The 19554-nt window shown below is 38.2% G+C and overlaps 1 protein-coding gene across 2 annotated transcripts in view; it reads left to right on the top strand.

Moving 5' to 3' along the window:
- The first annotated feature begins 529 nt into the window (after positions 1-529).
- LOC124612959 (syntaxin-12-like) overlaps positions 530-19554 on the top strand; it is a 58197-nt gene continuing 39172 nt past the window's right edge. Inside the window, exons 1-4 of one of the 2 annotated variants that reach the window (XM_047141482.1) lie at positions 530-742; positions 908-1043; positions 1125-1194; positions 1527-1626. In XM_047141482.1, coding sequence (XP_046997438.1) covers positions 929-1043; positions 1125-1194; positions 1527-1626 — 285 coding nt within the window. In that variant the 5' untranslated portion in view covers positions 530-742; positions 908-928. The remainder of the gene's footprint in view (positions 743-907; positions 1044-1124; positions 1195-1526; positions 1627-19554) is intronic. The other variant, XM_047141481.1, reaches the window with a different exon arrangement.

A 19554-nucleotide genomic window follows, 5' to 3' on the forward strand; every position in this document is an offset into this window, starting at 1 on the left:
TGCGGCAAAAAAAAAAAAAATCATTTTGTATTAAAATCATCCGTTTTATACACTTCCCTCTGTATTTCTGCTGTTAGGAAAAGAGTGAAAATTTTGTATTCTCAGTGCTGTTATTTTTTATTTTAAAAGTTTCATCTGTTTCCATATTCTGAGGGGACAACATTAGGAAGGGAGATGACTTGGTCACAGTGGTCACTATAAGCAGTATTCACATGGGCTATTGACTGAAAGAGCTAATTTTCGCTATGTAGTTTACATTTATTTTGGAACTGTATTTATGTCTTGTAGGAAATTTTAATGCATCTTTGAGATTAAATGAGAGCTTGGGATCCACTGTGGTTTCAGTCATCCTGCACACGAAAATCAGCACTAAAAAAAAAAATAAATAAAATAAATAAATAAATAAATCTGAAATGATTTTAGGATCTCATTACTATTAGGTAATTCGTAGCGTTTCCTTCGCAGTAGTATGGAAGATAAAAACTTGTCTCGGTTTGTTGCAGATTGCAGAGATGAGTACGTCGAAATTGTGGTCACGAGCGTCAAAACATGAAGTCATATGACATCTTTGCTTGTGATCAATATTCTGGTGCAGGTTAATTAGATCGAGACGAAAATGTGTTTTGCGGAAGTCATTGTGGATTCTGCGTAGAGGGAGCCAAGTCTTGTATTTTATTAGAGTAGGCGGGCGTATATTTTAATTAATTTTGGCGCTGTGAAACTTCTTGGCCATTTGTGACAGGTAACATTCTTCCTCATGACAGTTGAAGCAATGATACTATTGCAGTTGTTAGTTTATGTTTGTCAGGCGTTTTATTAGTGTTGTTTATGTTTTTGAGTGAGTAATATGACGTACAGCTTACATAAGAATGTTGCTGACTATTTGTAACCTCTTTAAATTTTGTAGGCGTGGGCCTGTTCTCTTGAGATGGAAAGCAATTACGGGTTTTCATCCTATCATAATGGAGGGCCAACAAGAGAGAAAGATTTCCAAAAGCTGGCACAGACAATTGGCACCAACATACAAAAGATATCAAAAAATGGTTTGTACTAGCTAGACTACTTGACAATTGATTTAGGTAATATATAACGTAATGTTAATGTATAAAATGTTTGTTATGTAGTGTCATCCATGCAGAAGATGGTTAACCAACTGGGGACGCCTCAGGATTCTCAGGATTTACGCAACCAGTTGTGAGTATTATCTTGTAGTATCAGGTACATAATGGTAATGTGTAACTCGTTGGCAGAAGCCATAAAATAGTCATCATGCATGTAACTCTCTGTGTGGAGCAGTAATTGCTTGTGCTAAATATAGTATTATTTAGCCCAAAAACTTTTCAAATTTTTTTGCTCTATTTGATATCAAACTTCATGAATGAATGATTGAATCATGTATGTGTCCGTAAGCTTTTTTTAAAATGCTTATTCACTGGGTCCAGAAGCATATGCTGTGCTTTGGCTTATAATTTACTGATAGTGTTGACAAGTTCTAAATACAATTGATACTTATTCTCATTTTTCAGACATCAGATACAACATTACACGAGGCACCTTGCTAAAGACACTAGTTCAAATTTAAAGGAACTTGCAGGTTTACCAGCTCCAGCTCTATCATCTGAACAGGTAGATGTTTCTTTTACTAACAGCAAGCAATCTTATTACACATACCCAAATTAATTTGAAGTTGATCTGACGAAGTGATTTAGACTGTAGATAAAAACCATATTTTTCATAGGCTACCTTAAGAGCTGTGTTTTATACAGTTAACAACTATATATATATATTTAATAACTCCATTTTGGCAGTAAATGGAGAACAGAAATTAGAAAATTGCTGAATATGGAAGTGTGGTAAATTTCTACATATGGGCTGTTTGAGAATAACATACAATAATCATAAAACATTCAGTGGAGAATAAAAAAAAGAACTTCAGTTTCATCTTCACATAGCAAAATCTCACCAAACATTTCTAAAAAATTAAGTCGTGAATCATTCCTATGATAAGCCCTTGACCATTGTGGCGATCTCAGCTGTCCTGTGTGATGATCCTGAGTAAGTGATAGCTACTGTTACCATCCCACCTTACAATTTTTTGATTTTATGTACAGTATGCATTCGTAATATGCACCAGTGTACTAAAATATACACTGGAGATTCTGTTGTATAGTACAGTTGTCTCAGTTAACAGCTTTAGTTTTTATGAAGAAAAGTACATTAAATATGGTGCAAATGTAGACATCCAGCTACATTACAGATCAATGTTTTGCCACAACCTTTGTTTTACATTTATATACATTGACTTCAACTCTCATAAATTTTCTCTTCAAACCTAACCTAGATCTTGGACTATGCTACAGATCAGTTTGTCACAATAGACAAGATTTCAGTGGGCTAATATCACACCCTAGCACATTGAGTGCCATCTACATTACACTTTGTGTAGTGTAACAACCCAGACGACATTGGCGGTTAGTGATACTGCGGTGAAATAAGTAAGTCTGAATATTAATTTGTATAAATGAGGAAAATTATATTTTAGCATTCAAGAATACATAGAACTTGTGGGAAAGACATAAGTTACCAAGACTGCATCACAGAGTTAAGAGAACATTGTCTGAGAAAATGAGATTTCACTCTGCAGTGGGGTGTGTGCTGATATGAAACTTCCTGGCAGATTAAAACTGTGTACCTGGCCAAGACTCCAGCTCGGGACCTTTGCCTTTTGCGGGCAAGTGCTCTACCATCTGAGCTACCCAAGCACAACTCGCACCCCGTCCTCACAGTTCTAATTCCACCAGTACCTCGTTTCCTACCTTCCAAACTTCTGGCGAGTTACTGGCGGAATTAAAGCTGTGAGGACAGGGTGTGAGTCATGCTTGGTAGCTCAGATGAAAGAGCACTTGCCCGTGAAAGGCAAAGGTCCTGAGTTTGTCTCGGTCTGGTACACAGTTTTAAACTGCCAGGAAGTTTCATTGTCAGAGAGGTCTATTACACTCTGTGCAGTAAACTTTCTCACTGATACATACATATGAGAAATGTTGTTTGTATATCCCAGACATCACCTTTGGAAAAGTATATTTTGGATGTCACTTTCACAATCAAACCATATTGTTTGACAATATTCTGAAATTTGTCCCTGTTCAAGGGTTGCGATAGATCAGCCAACATATCTTCTGTGCACAAATAATCTACCTTAGTATTCCTTTGCTCTGTGTTCACTTATATATGTGCTTTATATTGATTGTTTGGTTCTGGTACCAGTGACATTTTTGGGTAAGTCTATAGCTTCCTTGACATCACAGAAAATTCTGGCGTGCTAAGAGTCTGTATCTCACTTATTAGTTACGATCTGCAACCTTCCTTGCATTACGTGTGATGGAACCACGTACTCTTCTTCTACAGTGTTCAGTGTTACTGTTTTCTGTCTTTAGAATATAAGTCCTCTCATTAATCTAAAACCATATCCAATAGTGGACTGTGTATTCTTCACTCACTTCCCCAGTCTGCATTACTATGGCTCCTGCGTTTTATATTTCCTCTTTGCAGTATCTTTATAGTCAGTGGGACCTTTCAGATATCTAAATATTTTAATTGCTTTCAGTGTTTCTCATTTGGGCTGCAGCATTTGTGCACTTCACATCAGCTTCATTGGCCATCCGATTCATCGCTATGGAAATTAAATGGGATTACAGTTACTCATACTAGTTATCTTCATCATCATCATCTTCTCCTCATCCTCCTCCTCCCCCTTTTTTTCCCCAAATACTTTCTGTGTGTATGATGATTGGTCTGTAAATAACTCTTCTGCCTTGTATTTTTAACGCCCTCCATACCCTCCCAGGTAATGCATGTTAAACTTGGTTTGGAGATGCCTCTTAAAATTGTACATCATTTCATCTTTATTTGTAAATGATCCTCTTAGCCATTGTTTTGATTGCTTCCTCTATCATAGATACTGTGATCTGTCTTGGATTGTTTAATATCATCTTTGTCCAAGATTTTATGGCAACATCTGTTCCAGTAATATCCATGTGAAGAGACATGTATGCATTTAAACAACCACCAAATTTTGCCTTTTTATAGATGAGATTTTCTGACTGTTTCTGGGGGATCACATGTATTTCTTCCTCTTATTTCCCATTTAAGCAAGCTCTCTTCATGTCCATTAAGTGGATTTGTAAATATTCTTTCATTGCTAGGGCTAGAAGCATCTACATGATGCACTTGTCTATTCAGCCATTTTATTGAATATCCCTTGAATGCTAGTCATGCTTTATATTTTGGTGGTGCGCTTTGAGGACTTCTTGTGTTAAATACCTGTTGTGCCTTTAACATTTTCTTCCATTCTGGCATTTCAGCCCATTCAAAAGTTTCATTTTGAAGAAATAACTCCAGTTCTTTTTCCATAGCTTTTCTCAGTTGTTGAGAATTTAGACCACTACTATCCTCTTAACTGTTGTGGGTTCATCTTGAAAATACTGGACTATGTACATCTTATAACTATAATATATAATAGGTTTAGGTGCTCGAGAAGAATGTCTTTAAATGTTTTCTTCCTCTTTTTCTCTTCTAGAACTTCTTCATAGAATGTATCTGTGTTTTTGGCCATCTTATTCTTCCTCTTCTTCAGTTTGTTTCTTCTCCAGAATTAATATTTCTTAAACTTGGTGAAGTTAATAAAGTGATTATAATCTCTTGGTGGCTCTCTTCTATTTTATTTTTATAATTCTCAGATAATACATCTCTGCTGGTTATTGTCTCCTTATTTGTAGGTTTCATGGGCTGGTAAGCCTTTGAGCCTTTATGATAGCCTACCAAAATATATTTTTTAGACTTCGAGTCTCATTGTTCCTGATGTTGTTTCAGGATTTGTGCCATAGCCTCGCATCTAGAAATTTTAAAGTTTCTTAGATTTTGCTTCTCCCTGTGCACACTTTATATGTACTTCAGCTTTTTGATTGTTTGCTCAAATACATAACAGTTGATACCACCTCTGCCCAAAAACATTTACGTAACCCAGCATCAGATAATATACTTCTTGCTTTTTCAGCAGTAGTCCTACATATTGTGTATAATTTGTAGTTTCTTATAATGTTTCTTTTGTTCTTTTTGATTGAGGTACTGTGTTCTGTAATCAGATCTGACAGTTGTGATCTTCTTTCGTGATTTTCCCTCTTCTATGTTGCAAAACTTCTCAGATATGTCCCTCACTTGATCTTTAGAACTTTTTTAAAAAATGTCGTATGTTGAGGAATTAATTATAAATGTAAGAAAGTAATGAATTCCTCCTGTAGACTGACACTCCATCCATCCATCCACAAACATCCCATATGTACTATCTGCAAGATGTATGTGATACTGCTTTTATTAGGGTTAAAGGGTAATCCATTCTGTTTCCATTGTATACACATTTCACTGGATTCCTTGCATTTACCACAGTCTTCCATTCCTGTTATCATATCCTTTATTAATGACATACCTTTTCTGTTAGGTGTCCAAGCCTTCCCTGCCATAAGCAATATCAACTCTCTTCTTTTACTGTTGGAAAGTCCTCAAATTAGTACCTTGAAAATTCCAATTGTAATTTTTGTTCCACTCTGAACATCGAGAAATAGCTCATTCAAATTGACAGCAGATGAAAAAGATTTACTACTTCTAGATCCAATATCTTAAAACTTTCTTATGAAGTCATCATCTAGTGGAAATCTTTGATATACGAGGTCTCTTAAAAAATTCCGGAACATTTGTAATTTTGCGCCGATGGTGTGTTGGAACGAAAGGCAGCTGGCATCTCTGCACACAACTCTATTTAATGTGTAACTTCTGGAAGTTTCAATGTTGTATGTCTGTTTAGTTATTGTTCATTGTTGTATTGAGCAGAACATTGTGCCACGCAGTTTGCAAATTTCGAGATGGCAGAGTTAGAGGAGCGGTGTGTCTGCATTAAATTTTGTTCGAAACTCAAGGAAACCTTTATAGAGACACACAAAATTATTCAGGAAGCCTATGGTGATGAGTGCTGAAGCTGTACTCAATGTTAACAGATGGTTCACATGGTTTAAAAATGGCCAGACAGAAGCCAAAAGTGACCCTTGTTTAAGAAGCCCTTAGACATCTACAAATGTTGCTCATGGCAGGAACGTCAATGAAATTGTGAGTGCCAATTGAAGACTTACTGTCTGAGAGATTGCAGAAGACTGTAACATTTCAGTTGGATCATATCATGAGATTTTGACACATCGTCTTGGAAAGCGTGGTGATGCCGCCAAGTTGATCCCACGGCACATGTGTCAAGACCAGAAAGACATTCGCCTCACAATCTGTGAAGAGCTTCTGGAGTATGACATGTTGCTTAAGAGAATCATAACTGGCGATGAGACATGGGTCTATGGTTATGATATGGAGACCACGGTTCAGTTTTTGCAGTGGGTCAGGATAGGTTCTCAAAGGCCAAAAGAAGCGCATCAGGTAAAATATCAAAGCCATACTGGTATTTTTCTTTGACTTTGAAGGATTAGTTCATCTTGAATTCATGCCACAGGGACAAACTGTTAATCAATGGTACTATTGGGACACGTTGCGATGCCTGCAAGAAAATGTGAGAAGGAAATGGCCTGAAATGTGGCGAGACAATTCATGGCTGTTGCATCATGGTAACGCATCCACACGTGCATCGCTGGTGATGCGTGACTGTTGCACAAAAAACGAAATCACTGTGCTGTCTCATCCACCATATTCTCCAGACATGATCCCTGCAGACCTTTTTTTTATTTCCAAAGTTGAAAACCACATTGAAAGGATGAAGGTTTACAGTGATGAATGAGATAAAAGCAAATTTGCAGATGGCACTTTGTATGATCCAGCAAGAGGCCTACCAAGACTGCTTCCAAAAGTGAAAACGGTGTCGGGAGTTATATGTCAGTTGTGGAGGAGAGTATTTTGAAGGAGACCATGCACAATAAGTAAAAGGTAAGCATAGAAAAATTGTATGGACAAAGTTCTGGAAATTTTTGAACAGACTTTGTAACTGCTTGAGTCAGTGGGGGGGGGGGGGGGGGGGGGGAGAGAGACTGGTATATTCATGAAATTTAGTAATACAAGCTTTTCAAACTTAATATGACAAATACAGCTTATAGTGCCTACACCAATGGCAATATCTTCATACACTTTGTAAAATTTATTTATTTATTTAATTATTTTTGAAATTTCAATTACAGCTGACAGCCATAAGTAAGTACTGCAGAAAGTTTGATAAACCTCTCTATCACATCTGTAAATAAGGTATTTAGGGTGCTCTGAAGTTTGAGTTACTGGCTGTTTGTTCTAGAGGAGTCCACTTGATTTGGTAAATAGTGAGAAGAAAAATAAAAAGAATATATAGCTTAATAACTGAATCGTTTAGAAGAGGGTGTACTCTAGTCAAGTGAGAGTTATTCATATTTGTTTGAAGCTTCCTCACTGAAAAATTTTCCAGGGGTTTCCACTGTTCAGTTATTCTTTCTATTGATTGGAGCAAAGAAAGCCAAGTCGTACATACATACTTCAGTATATAATGGAGTTTAGTTCTATATATATTTTGGCGAAGTTTAAAAGTAGATTACCTTTTGAACTTTTTGGAAAAAGTAGTAAATGCCCATTGCAAATTCTTCAGCATAAAAATATTTGAGGCTTTTTGCACCTGTTTGTGAAGCTAAATGAAGCAACTAGCAGGAACAAGCTTTTATTTTTGTGTGTTGTTGAACTCTCAAAAAAAAAAAAAAAAAAAAAAAAAAAGGGCAGCAACTCCCTTTATATTTCTTGACATTGTATTTGCATATTTGCATTACCTCATGCAAATGAAATGCAATTTTTTCATGGAATTTCTTTCATAACAACTTGTCACTTAAAGAGAGTAAAACTTCCTTTGCCAGAATTGTGTTGAACATTTTTGCTTGTTTAACATTTTTAATGTCTGTTCTACCATTTATTACAAGAGAAGAAGGGTTGACTTTTAAATGTTCTGCTGCTATATTCTGACAAGCAGATAGAGTGCAAAGATGCGCTCTACTTAAGCTGTTTTATTTCTACCATGACTATTTTTTACCAGTCTGAGAATTGGGAAACACTTTTTGAACAGCTGTGAAGTATGATCTGCACAAGAAATTGGCAGGGAATAAATGAACCAAAAAGCGTTTCAGGATCTTCCTCATTCAGTTTTATTTCAAATACTGACAATGATGTATTTGAAGGCTTAAGGGTTTATTGATCCACATGGCCTTAAGACAAAAAATGATGGTGGCAGTCATCACAACCAACATGCTTTATAGAAATGTCTCATAACACACTGTACAGAATACATGTTGGACATTTTATCAAACATTGGCATTCTGTACTATCCTGTTCCTAAATTCCTGTTTACTTGCACTTTTTAATTACACTGACAATTACTGTATTAACACCTTGGTATTTTGCAACATTACTATCTGAATTTGCTAAAATTCTTAGGTCTTCTTTTACAGAACTTTTATTTATTGTGATCGTTTTTCACTTTAAATTTTTCATGTTCCTTCTTACTACAATCCATGACTAGTGGTACAGAAGTTTCCACCCTATTACTTTTTTCACTTTGTCTATTTATCATTTGCACTGTTTAATCTCGCAGTATCATTTGTGCCAGGCTTGTTAGAGAAACTATTAACAACTTCCAAAGGAGCAAGAAAACATAGAATTCCTTGCATTTTTGGCAAAATAGCTAAAAAAATCCTTTGTAGCTAACATTGTTTTGAATTCTAAAAAGACAAATAAAGCCACCAATTACAGATTATCACAAAATTACTCCCAGCACAATTTAAAAAATTAGAGAAGATGGCCATTACTAAGAGTGTCAGTGTGGTGTGTATTAATAAGTATGGATAAATGGGTGAAATGTGCATCTTGTGATGTCGCCCGGTTATAAAAAATGCAACAGGTTTCAGACAAATGTCGTAAACCTTGGGACATCACTTGGTTCAAAAGCAGGTTTATTACTATCTGAAATCATTCATAGACAGATTTACTGTGTACTCAGGAAGGAAATCAGTAAAATCTATAAAACATTTTAGTAGCATATGATTAGTGAAATGTAAACATTACCTTTTTCATTTTTTTAAACATCAAATTATGAAATGTCTATTTCTGCAATTTTTTAGTAACTTCCCATAACTCTGTAATTAAGGTGATTAAGCCATAACAGTTATGATCAATCTGTAACAGTTGGCAGCCATGTCAAGAGCTTTCATACCTGTAATAATATGCACTGATGCTCTCGAATCTAAAATCCATTCTGGTTCTTTATTACCCATTTTCTCAAAGACATTGATAGATGTAGAATGCCTTCCCTCAGTTAGTAGTACTTTTCTCTTGGGCTATTTGCAACATATGTTTTTCCTTTGTACTCAGCCTTTTGCTGTGTAAGGATGCAAAGTGACGCATCCTCTGACACTTGTAGCACTTCACTGGTTTCTTCTTTTTATACTTAAAGTGCTGAAGCTGTCTCCTTTTGCAGAGTATGGCTATCTGATGCACTCTTGACATCGTGCAGAATCATTACTTTTGCGCTGTCTCCTGTAATCGAGCTTTCTAACCCTATACTCGTGAGTGCATATTTTTTGGACAGTCCTGCTAGCAGAAATGTGTCAATTCATTCATCAGGACTGTCTGAGTGCTCCTTAGTCAATTTGATGTAGATATTATTTTTTGATGTACTTGTCCACATTCGAGCACTTATTCAGTTGAGAGGTTATAAGCTCATGGAGTAGTCATACTTTCCTTGTAGGACCTCCATCTTCAAATGTGCTCCTTATTGCATACTTATTTTGCCATCACAGCTTTCTCCGTGTGTTCGTAGATCACTGGGTCAGCCAATAATATCAACTTTGATCTTGTCTTTCCATCCGTATTTGTGTAATTTTGTCTAGTGGGCTTCATTGTATCATTCACTATGTCCCTTAAATCATCCTAGTGTAACTATGCTTGCACATCACTCTCATGTAGCATAGTTCTCCTGACTACCTACAAGTTACTGTATTTGTGGGATTTGTTCCACACTAATTTTTCACAATTATCTTTATTGCTAGTAAGGACAATATTAAATAACACGAACTCCTGTGCAATCCGCTCGTTTCAATAGCCTCCAGTACACATTGCAGTAATTCTTTTCTTATTTATATCAGAATGGTTATTCAGAATGTGTTGTGAGCCTGTAACCTGAACTATATTGTTCATATACCCAACATGTGGGTACATCTGCCTCGAAAAATCTGAAATGACATACTTGGAATTGTGAGCCAATATAATGTAGTATTGTAATAGCTTCGAAAGGACATTGTGTGAATGAGAGGTATTAGAGCAAACTGTACTTTGTATATGACGTGTATGAAGAAAAGATATTGAAGTTCTTGGTAACATTATTGCAATATTCCATACTTTAAAACTCTGAGTAGCCTTAAATGGTTTTGGTTTCATGGGCAGGCACATTATTTCATCTGAAAGACACTTCAAAAACCAATGCTTTGTAATGTAAGAGCTAACATTTATATGCCTACAGTTGTTCATTTGTAAACAATGAAACAGGAGTAAAATTCTATAAAATTGCAATTATACTGATAATGTTAAAATTACAAAGAGAAGGAACGATAGCCAGTATTTACCTACATATGGTGCAGTTCCTCATACTGCCAATAGTATCAAAGCAGAAAATTGATAGCCTGGCTTTCAGTTCTTCATCTTTGTTCATTGGGGGAAAAAAGAGGCATTGATTGGTGAAACTTGGAAGAAGGAAGGAAAAGGGGGGGGCAGGGCAGGTCACTCAGATGTGGAGCTGAAAGGGACCAGTGAGGATGAGGAATCAGAGATAAAAGAAATCAAATTAGTACATTAGCAAACACTAATAGAGTTTCAGTTCAGAGATGGTATGATAAAATGGAAAGAGTTGGAAATCCCATGTGGTGTAACAGGCATTCATTTTTCTTGAGTCATGCTTAGTGATTGAGCAATGGATGTCCCCAAGGCAGACAGTTACCCTGTATCCATTCGTGCATTAAGTTCATTTGAGGTTTGTCATTTCTGTGTGTGATATATAAAAGCTGTGCTGTGAACATGTCAGTTGATGAACATGAATGTATTCATGTGTTGTTGTGTCTTTAATATTTGCCAATGGTGGGGATGGGGTAAGTGGTAGTGGATGGATGCTTGGGACAGATTTGACAGCATGAATGATTGCAGGGATAGGAACCTGGGAATTTCATGTAGTTTAAGGTGTTTCAGAGTTCTAGAGTAGGACAATGTGACAGGGGATGGCATGTGGGAAATATTGGGGAGATGATCTCATTTTATGGCTTAATTTGAGAAAAATCAGTATGCTAATTAACTGTTAGAGACCGTGGATAGTAAAAGGTGGTGAGGGGTCCAGCTCTTGTTTTAAAGGGCAGCTGTGGTGGTCAAATGTCAGTATTAAGGAATTTGATGCTGGAGCAGATAAAATTACCATGAATACCTAGTGAGTAGGAGGGGCAGTGTTTGACACATAAGGAATGACAGCTGTTGAATTGGAGAGATTGTTTCTTGTTGCTTGATTTGACAGAGGCTGAGATTGGTACAGGAGACTCTGAGATGGCGGTCAAAATCTCGGAAGTTTGCTTTGGATGTGGAGAAGAAGCAAGTGAATTTAAGTTGAATAGGAGTTAAGCTGTTGTGGGAAATAGACCATTGTACTTCTGCAGGAGCCCAGATCACAAAAATACAATCGGTTAATCTGTACTAAGGCAGTGGACACGATCTATGTTAGTTGAGGGATGTCAGTCATGCAACCCATGGATAACCTGGTATAAGATGGAGTGGACATTCCTCATTCCCTTTGGAGTCACCCAGATTTGTTTGTCACTCAGATCTCAAAGGTGAAGTTCTTAAGGACAACGAAGTAGTTCGATAGTGACAGTGAGTGAGGTTTCTGGGAGAGTTTCTGATGGGTGTTGGAAGAGGTCATGTTAAAGGGCTAACAGGCTGTGTGCATGTGGGTTGTTAATATAAAGCTAGGAGTGCATGGATAGGGACAAAGAGGAATTTGAGAGGAAGAGGGCTGTTAAGGGATTTGGGTTGTTATGAGAAGTGGTTGGTGTCTTTTATGTGGTGGGGTGTTGGGGGCTATGTGTTATGTGTTTGAGATTGTAGTGTATGAGGACTGAGGTGTGTTTGTTTGGAACTTTGAGGCTTGGTCCAATGAGATAGCCAGGTTTGTATTTTAGTTTCTAAGTAGAAAGTAGGGATGTGTGGGTGAGCAGGTATGAGATGTGCAGTGGAGGTATGCAAGACCTTATTAGATGTGTAGGGCTTATAGAATTTTCTAAATTTCAGTTCGGGTGGAAGGATTAATCATGAGGAACAATTTTGTGTGTCAGTGTGTCCAAAAGGTGATAAAACCCCTCAGCCACAACTCCCACCACCCCCCACCCCCTGGCCCACCCCCCACCCCACATCCCAACCCCCACCCTAATACCACATTAGAGGAGCCTCTTTATTCAGCGATGATGGTGGTGGTGGAGTGTCAGCGAACAGATCCTATACAATTCATGTCTCAGCAGGAGCAAAATTTGTCAGTATTCTAAACACGTTGTGGGTGAAAGTTTGAATTGTAATCAGTTTGAGCACTTCTTGGTTTAATATAAGTTTTACAACATAACAAAGTTACACATACCACAGTTAGCTTTTAGAAATGTACTACTATGCAGTGGTATCAAGAATGGAATTTTTCCTTTTTCATGGAAACTGAGAAGGGTATTATACTTAGGGTTTTCAAGATATAGCAGTTGGTGTGGGCACTGTGAGATGCCTCTTTCCACATAGTCATTAAGTAATTTAAATTCTTTATCATTCCATGATTTGTAACACATATGATTCATGTAGTATATTCCCACGTTAGGTTTATAAGAATTTACTAGATGGTTTCCTTTCCTAATAAAATTGTGAAATTGTGCACTCTTATCTGCCACTTGTGTGTTGTGTTCTTATATGTGAAATATTACATAATTATGGTTTGTCTTACTACATTCTGGAATCATCTAATGTGACTTCTAGGATAGTTCACTATACAAGATCAAGACTGATTAGCTTCCATCCCCATGAGTGATAAAATTAAAGATTTTATCATGAAGATTATTAGAGTATTTTTGTTCCTTTTGAGGACTTTAAATTTCAGTTCCTACATTACTGAGTTCAGTAGTGGTAACTTTTGTGATGAAAACAATGGTGGTGATTATTCTGGAGTACTTATATAGCATTTCATTTGAAATATTAGGCTTCATTGGAACTCAGAAAAGAGTGGGCTCTGATAGTTCATGCAAATAAAATATCGTTTCAGCTAGTCACTATTGTCAGATAGTTTTTACACTGCAGCCTCTTAATTTTTCACTGTGGTTTAATTAGCAGATGTACTGGAAAATGATCATGCTGTGTATTGAGAGATAATTCATCATCAAGATAGGTAATCATTCTCTACTGACCATTGCCCTGTAAAGATTACAATTTTATAATAAAACTGTGGATAACATGAAGAGAATGTGATATAGTCTTCATATGCATGCTAAAAAATGTTCAGCAGACCTTTTACTGAATGGCATCCACTCTACATATCTGCTATATTTTCTTAGAAACAGTGGTAGTTCTGAAATTTATGTATACGACTGTTGTAAATGGGGACGAAGTGACCATGTTAAGTGTAAGAGATGTGTTATAAAACCAAAGGGAAACATGCTGAATATCAGCTGGGTCGAGTGGGAGATGCATTTTGAAGGCTTGCTGACATAAGACAGGACAGAGTAAAAGGAAATAAAGTGGGAGATACGGGAGAATGTGGAGGATGAAGAGATAAGAATATAACTAGGAAAGCAGTACCGAAGGTGGCTACACATCTGAAGATTGGGAAATCACCAGCGCCTAGAAATGTACTGTTAGAGTTCATGAGGTATATCCCAAGCATTCTGTATGAATATTTAAGCAAGTTAAGCTGAAGAGCCAAAGAAACTGGTGCACCTGCCTAATATCATGTAGTGCACCTGCGAGCATGCAGAAGAACTGCAACATGATGTGGCATGGACTTGACTGTCTGAAGTAGTGCTGGAGGGAATTGACAACATGAATCTTGTAGGGCTGTCCATAAATACGGCGGTGATCTTTTCTGAACAGTTTGTTGCAAGACATTCCAGATATGCTCAATAATGTTCAGGTCTGGGGAGTTTGGCGTCCAGCAGAAGTGTTTAAACCCAGGAGAGTGTTCCTGGAGCCACTCTGTAGCAATTCTGGACATGTGGGGTGTCGCATTGCCCTGTTGGATTGCCCCAAGTCAGTTGGAATGCCCAATGGGCATGAATGGATGCTGGTGATCAGACAGGGTGCTTATGTATGTGTCACGTGGAAGAGTCCTATCTAGATGTATTGGGGGTCCCATATCACTCCAACTCCATATGCCCCACACGATTACAGAGCCTCCTCCAGCTTGAACAGTCCCCTGCTGACATGCAGGGTCTGTGGATTCATGTAGTTGTCTCCAAATCCATACACGTCCATCCATGCAATACAATTTGAAACAAGACTCGTCTGACCAGGCAACATGTTTTCCTGTAATCAATAGCCCAAATTTGGTGTTGATGGGCCCAGGCGAGGTGTAAAGCATTGTTTTGTGCAGTCATCAAGGGTACACGAGTGGACCTTTGGCTCCAAAAGCCCATTTCAATGATGTTTTGTTGAATGGTTTGCATGCTAACACTTGTTGATGGCCCAGCAATCTGCAGCAATTTGCAGAAGGATTGCACTTCTGTCCCCTGGAATGATTCTCTTGGTCCTGTTCTTGCAGTATCTTTTTTCAACCACAGCAATGTCGAAGATCTGATGTTTTACTGGACTCCTGGTTTCATGGTACACTCGTGAAATGGTCATTCAGGAAAATCCGCTCCTCATCGCTACCTCCAAGATGTGGTGTCCCATCGCTTGTGTGGAGACCGTAACACCATGTTCAAACTCGCTTAAATCTTGATAACCTGCCATTATAGCAGCAGTAACCAATCTAACAACTGCGCGAGACACTTGGTGTCTTATATAGGCATTGCTGACCGCAGCACCGTATTATGCCTGTTTACATCTCTCTCTCTTTGAAAATGCGTACCTATACCAGTTTTTTTGGCCCTTCAGTGTATTTTATAAATGTATGTGGTATTGAGGGGGAGGGAATTCAAGCAGAGTGGAACTTACCATATCGAAGCCCCTTATATAAAAGAAAAGTAACAACAAAGTTTGTTGCACCAAATCATGAGTAAATGGAGAAGTTTGTAAATGAAGTGGAAGAACAAAATGGTTTCAGAACAGGCTGGTGGTTTGTAGATAACATCATTACTCGAATACAGATCATGGAGAAGTGACTGGAAAGGAATTTAAGCAGTCATTTGGTTCTCACCCATCTTGAGAAAGCACATGACACAATGTCACTAAAGCTGTTGTTCAAAGTTCTGTGGTCAGGGGAACTGCCAAAAATTTATGTAAAAAGCATTATAAACCTCTACAAGTCAGCACAATGTATCAATAAAGTGGGGAAAGAAATTTCTAGAGAGGCCCTCAGAATAACCAAAGGACTGAAGCAAGGCTGCTGTCTGTCTTCCACTCTCTTATTAAAGATGTGCAGAAGGCACTGGATCTGTGGTGTAGAAAGTGCAAGATTGAATTAGAGAACTACACTTTCTTATACTGATGATCAGGTCATTATAGAGGATGATGATAAAAATACCAGACGTATCTTATTTGCTTAGGAAGTTGTTGGAAGAGTATAAAAGTGGGGTTCGAAAATCAGTTTTGGGAAGACAGATGTTTATATTGCGGAGAAAGGGAACTAACTTGGATGATGACGTCTTATTAAATCGTGTAAAGAGTTAAAGTACCTGGGTAACATCATATCACACGGTGGAAGATGTGACAGAGATACCTAACATTGGATGGGTCAGGAAAGAGTGGCTATCCAAAAATTAAATCCAGTAGTTGGGTCCTCAAAAATGAGTTTAAATGTTAAAATGCATTTATACAAACTGTCCAAGGAATCAATACCAAGCTATGGTAGTGAGTCCTGGGAACTCAAAGAAAGAAATAGAGAGACTTAGAGCTTTAGAAGTGGACCACTTCAGAAAAGCATGTAGAATTTCTCAACATGATTATGTAAGAAATGAGGACATAAGAAAAAGGAGACATTCATAGTGTTGTGGCTAGAGTGGAAGACAGACAGCTATGATGGTCTGGACATTTCACAAGAATGGATGAAGACAGATGTCCAAGAGAGTATTTTCATGGCAACCTCCTGAAAGGAGAAGAAGAGGAAGACCATGGAAAGTGTGGCTAAGTGGTATCTGAGGAGCGGTAGAGAGAAGAGGAATAGAAGAGGATGAGGAAGAAAGACGAAATTTTGGTGTTTGAAGAGAGAGAGATATGGGATGTGGTGACAGCTGTAGGACTCCCACAACAAGAATAATTTGCACTATGTTAGGTATCTTGATAACATTGTGAAGGGCTGGAGATCCATTATAGTAGATCTATGTGACTGTGAAGGGTGGATGCCATGAGTGTTAATATGCCCTAACTACTGTATTTGCATCGGGAAAAGGAACACCTATCTCTGTTACACTCCAGGCTGGTGTCTTTAAGTTCTTGGAAAAGACACTAAAGGTTTGCTAAATGTTCAGTGGGAGTACATCCTGAAAACGACAATGTCATCCAGATAATTGATGCAGGACGGTACAGTTGCAGTAAGCTGTTCCAAGAAACTTCGGATTTTTTTTTTTTTTTTTTTTTTTTTTTTTTTTTTTTTTTTTTTTTTTTTTTTTTTCAGCCCCTGCCATACAGGCAGCCCAGCATGACAGGTGTGTTGGAGAGCAGCCTGCATATTAGGGGCAGGAGACAGTTTTCCAGCCTCCAATGTGTAGGCTACCCAGTACAACAGGCTTATTGTGTTGGAATAGTATCTGGCCTGCTTGGCACGGCAGCCAGCATGCCACAGCAGGAAAGATTTCCAAGCCTTTGACATATAGGCTGTGCTGCCCAAGAGGTAGGTTGTGGGAGTAGTGCCAGCCTGCTTTGCCAAGGTGTTTCCCAGGGGGTACATATGTGCATACGTCCGTCTGTTGAGGAATGTGACGTAAGTGGTGGTATCCAACTGCAGTCAACCACTGTCATTAGCAATCTGCATATTTACAAAAAATTTGACTGTCTTTGACTGTCTTGCTTCCCACAGAAAGAATATTTTGATTCCTGGCAAGGGCACTCATTACATTCATATGTAATGACACACTGTGGACAAGACCTAACAGTGCATCCTGTTGCAGTAGCACACTGACTGCATGGCTAACAATGATAACTGCTCCTGGCTTGCCACACTGTATTGGGGTGCTGCAGAAATAGATGGGTACCATTACACTTAATGGCAGAAATAGCCAGATTGTTCAAATCTACCTCTTCACTGTCAAAAGTATCATGCAGCTCTAGGATTTTTAGCACTTTTCTTGGCTAGGATCTGGCGAGTTTAGAAAGTCTGCTCAAATTCTAGCATCCAACGCATTTTGCATGATGGAATCTTGTGACATAGCATCACCTGAAGACTGTCAAAAAGTACTGCATCAGGCCACTAAGCTGTGCTGTCCTCTATCAGTGTGACTGGTGCAGTTGCTTCCGCATATGGAAAAACTTGTATCTAACAATACCATAAGAATTTGTGCCTCAAAATAGGCATTAATCTTATCCACTAACCATTCATAGTCAGTCTCCAAATGAGACTCTGAGAAATGCTTGGAATGCAAGTGATACACATTGATATCTGCAGTTTAGAGAAAATTTACTATACAATCTGTACCTGTAACATTGTGCACAACAAAGTGTGCCTTCAGTTGTGCACGGTACTCAGACCATCTTCCTGTTGACTGTCTAATTCTCTGAATTTGTATGCTGACATTGACATTGCTTGTTGAGATACTGTTACTGTACATTGGAGTTGAACCAGTTGAGATACCTGGAGTAACTGTTACCTCTGCTGCCCCTGTAATATCTGAGTTAGTTCTGGTGTCTGGTTAACCATGAGGACCAGTGGCCACAACCACATGTTAACAGAACCAGACAGTGACCCAATCGCCCTCCACAGTCCCTTCAAAAGTAAGAAGCTCACACACACCATCATATAAGTCCTTGGAAACCGTTCATTGTCAGACAGTATGGCAGGACTGAAACTCTGCGTGGATGAAGAGTACCTCATTGTCAGCTTTTGTATCCTAGGATTTGTCTGCAGTGGGGAAGGAACTGTGAAGCAAACAGGATAACACACATGGAACACATACTGATATTTATTACTCTAGCTAGAACGCTTTCCTCAGTGTTGTGGCAGCAACAAGATGCATTAACTACTTTAGTCATAATGATGCGGCTCATACCACACTAAAGTACAATCTATAATTCTCATTAGCAGTCAAAGTCCAGGAAATCATAACTAGAAACACAGGAAATGGGTAGTACATGAATTGACAAAGCTGGCTCAAGATCTAAAACAAGACTGAGACCAGGCACTTGGTGATTTTTTTATATATATATGGTTAGGTTAGGTTATATATATATATATATATATATATATATATATATATATAAAAACAAAGATGAGGTGACTTACCGAACAAAAGCGCTGGCAGGTCGATAGACACACAAACATACACACAAAATTCAAGCTTTCGCAACAAACTGTTGCCTCATCAGGAAAGAGGGAAGGAGAGGGAAAGACGAAAGGAAGTGGGTTTTAAGGGAGAGGGTAAGGAGTCATTCCAATCCCGGGAGCGGAAAGACTTACCTTAGGGGGAAAAAAGGACAGGTATACACTAGCACACACGCACATATCCATCCACACATACAGACACAAGCAGACATGATGTGTCTGTATGTGTGGATGGATATGTGCGTGTGTGCTAGTGTATACCTGTCCTTTTTTCCCCCTAAGGTAAGTCTTTCCGCTCCCGGGATTGGAATGACTCCTTACCCTCTCCCTTAAAACCCACTTCCTTCCGTCTTCCCCTCTCCTTCCCTCTTTCCTGATGAGGCAACAGTTTGTTGCGAAAGCTTGAATTTTGTGTGTATGTTTGTGTTTGTTTGTGTATCTATCGACCTGCCAGCGCTTTTGTTCGGTAAGTCACCTCATCTTTGTTTTTTTATATATATATATATATATATATATATATATATATATATATATATATATATATATATATATATATATATATATATCTGTGCAGAGATGCCGCTGCACTTGTTTCATGGAGGCATTTCCCTGGCCTCAGCTTTCTGTTGGATGCAGGTGTGCTATTCAGCTGGTGTCTGGTGATACATATGGCACTTGCTAGTGCCAGCTGTTGAATCTCAGTGTGGGTTGCTAGATGTTGTGTGTGTAACAGAGGACAACACCACAGTTAGCAATCATTTCTTTTATTTTTTGTAAGCCTTTTATTCCAAGCAGTCTCATGAAAAGCAGTATTT

The sequence above is a fragment of the Schistocerca americana genome, chromosome 4, assembly GCF_021461395.2.
Source record: "Schistocerca americana isolate TAMUIC-IGC-003095 chromosome 4, iqSchAmer2.1, whole genome shotgun sequence".
In the NCBI taxonomy this organism is placed as follows: domain Eukaryota; kingdom Metazoa; phylum Arthropoda; class Insecta; order Orthoptera; family Acrididae; genus Schistocerca; species Schistocerca americana.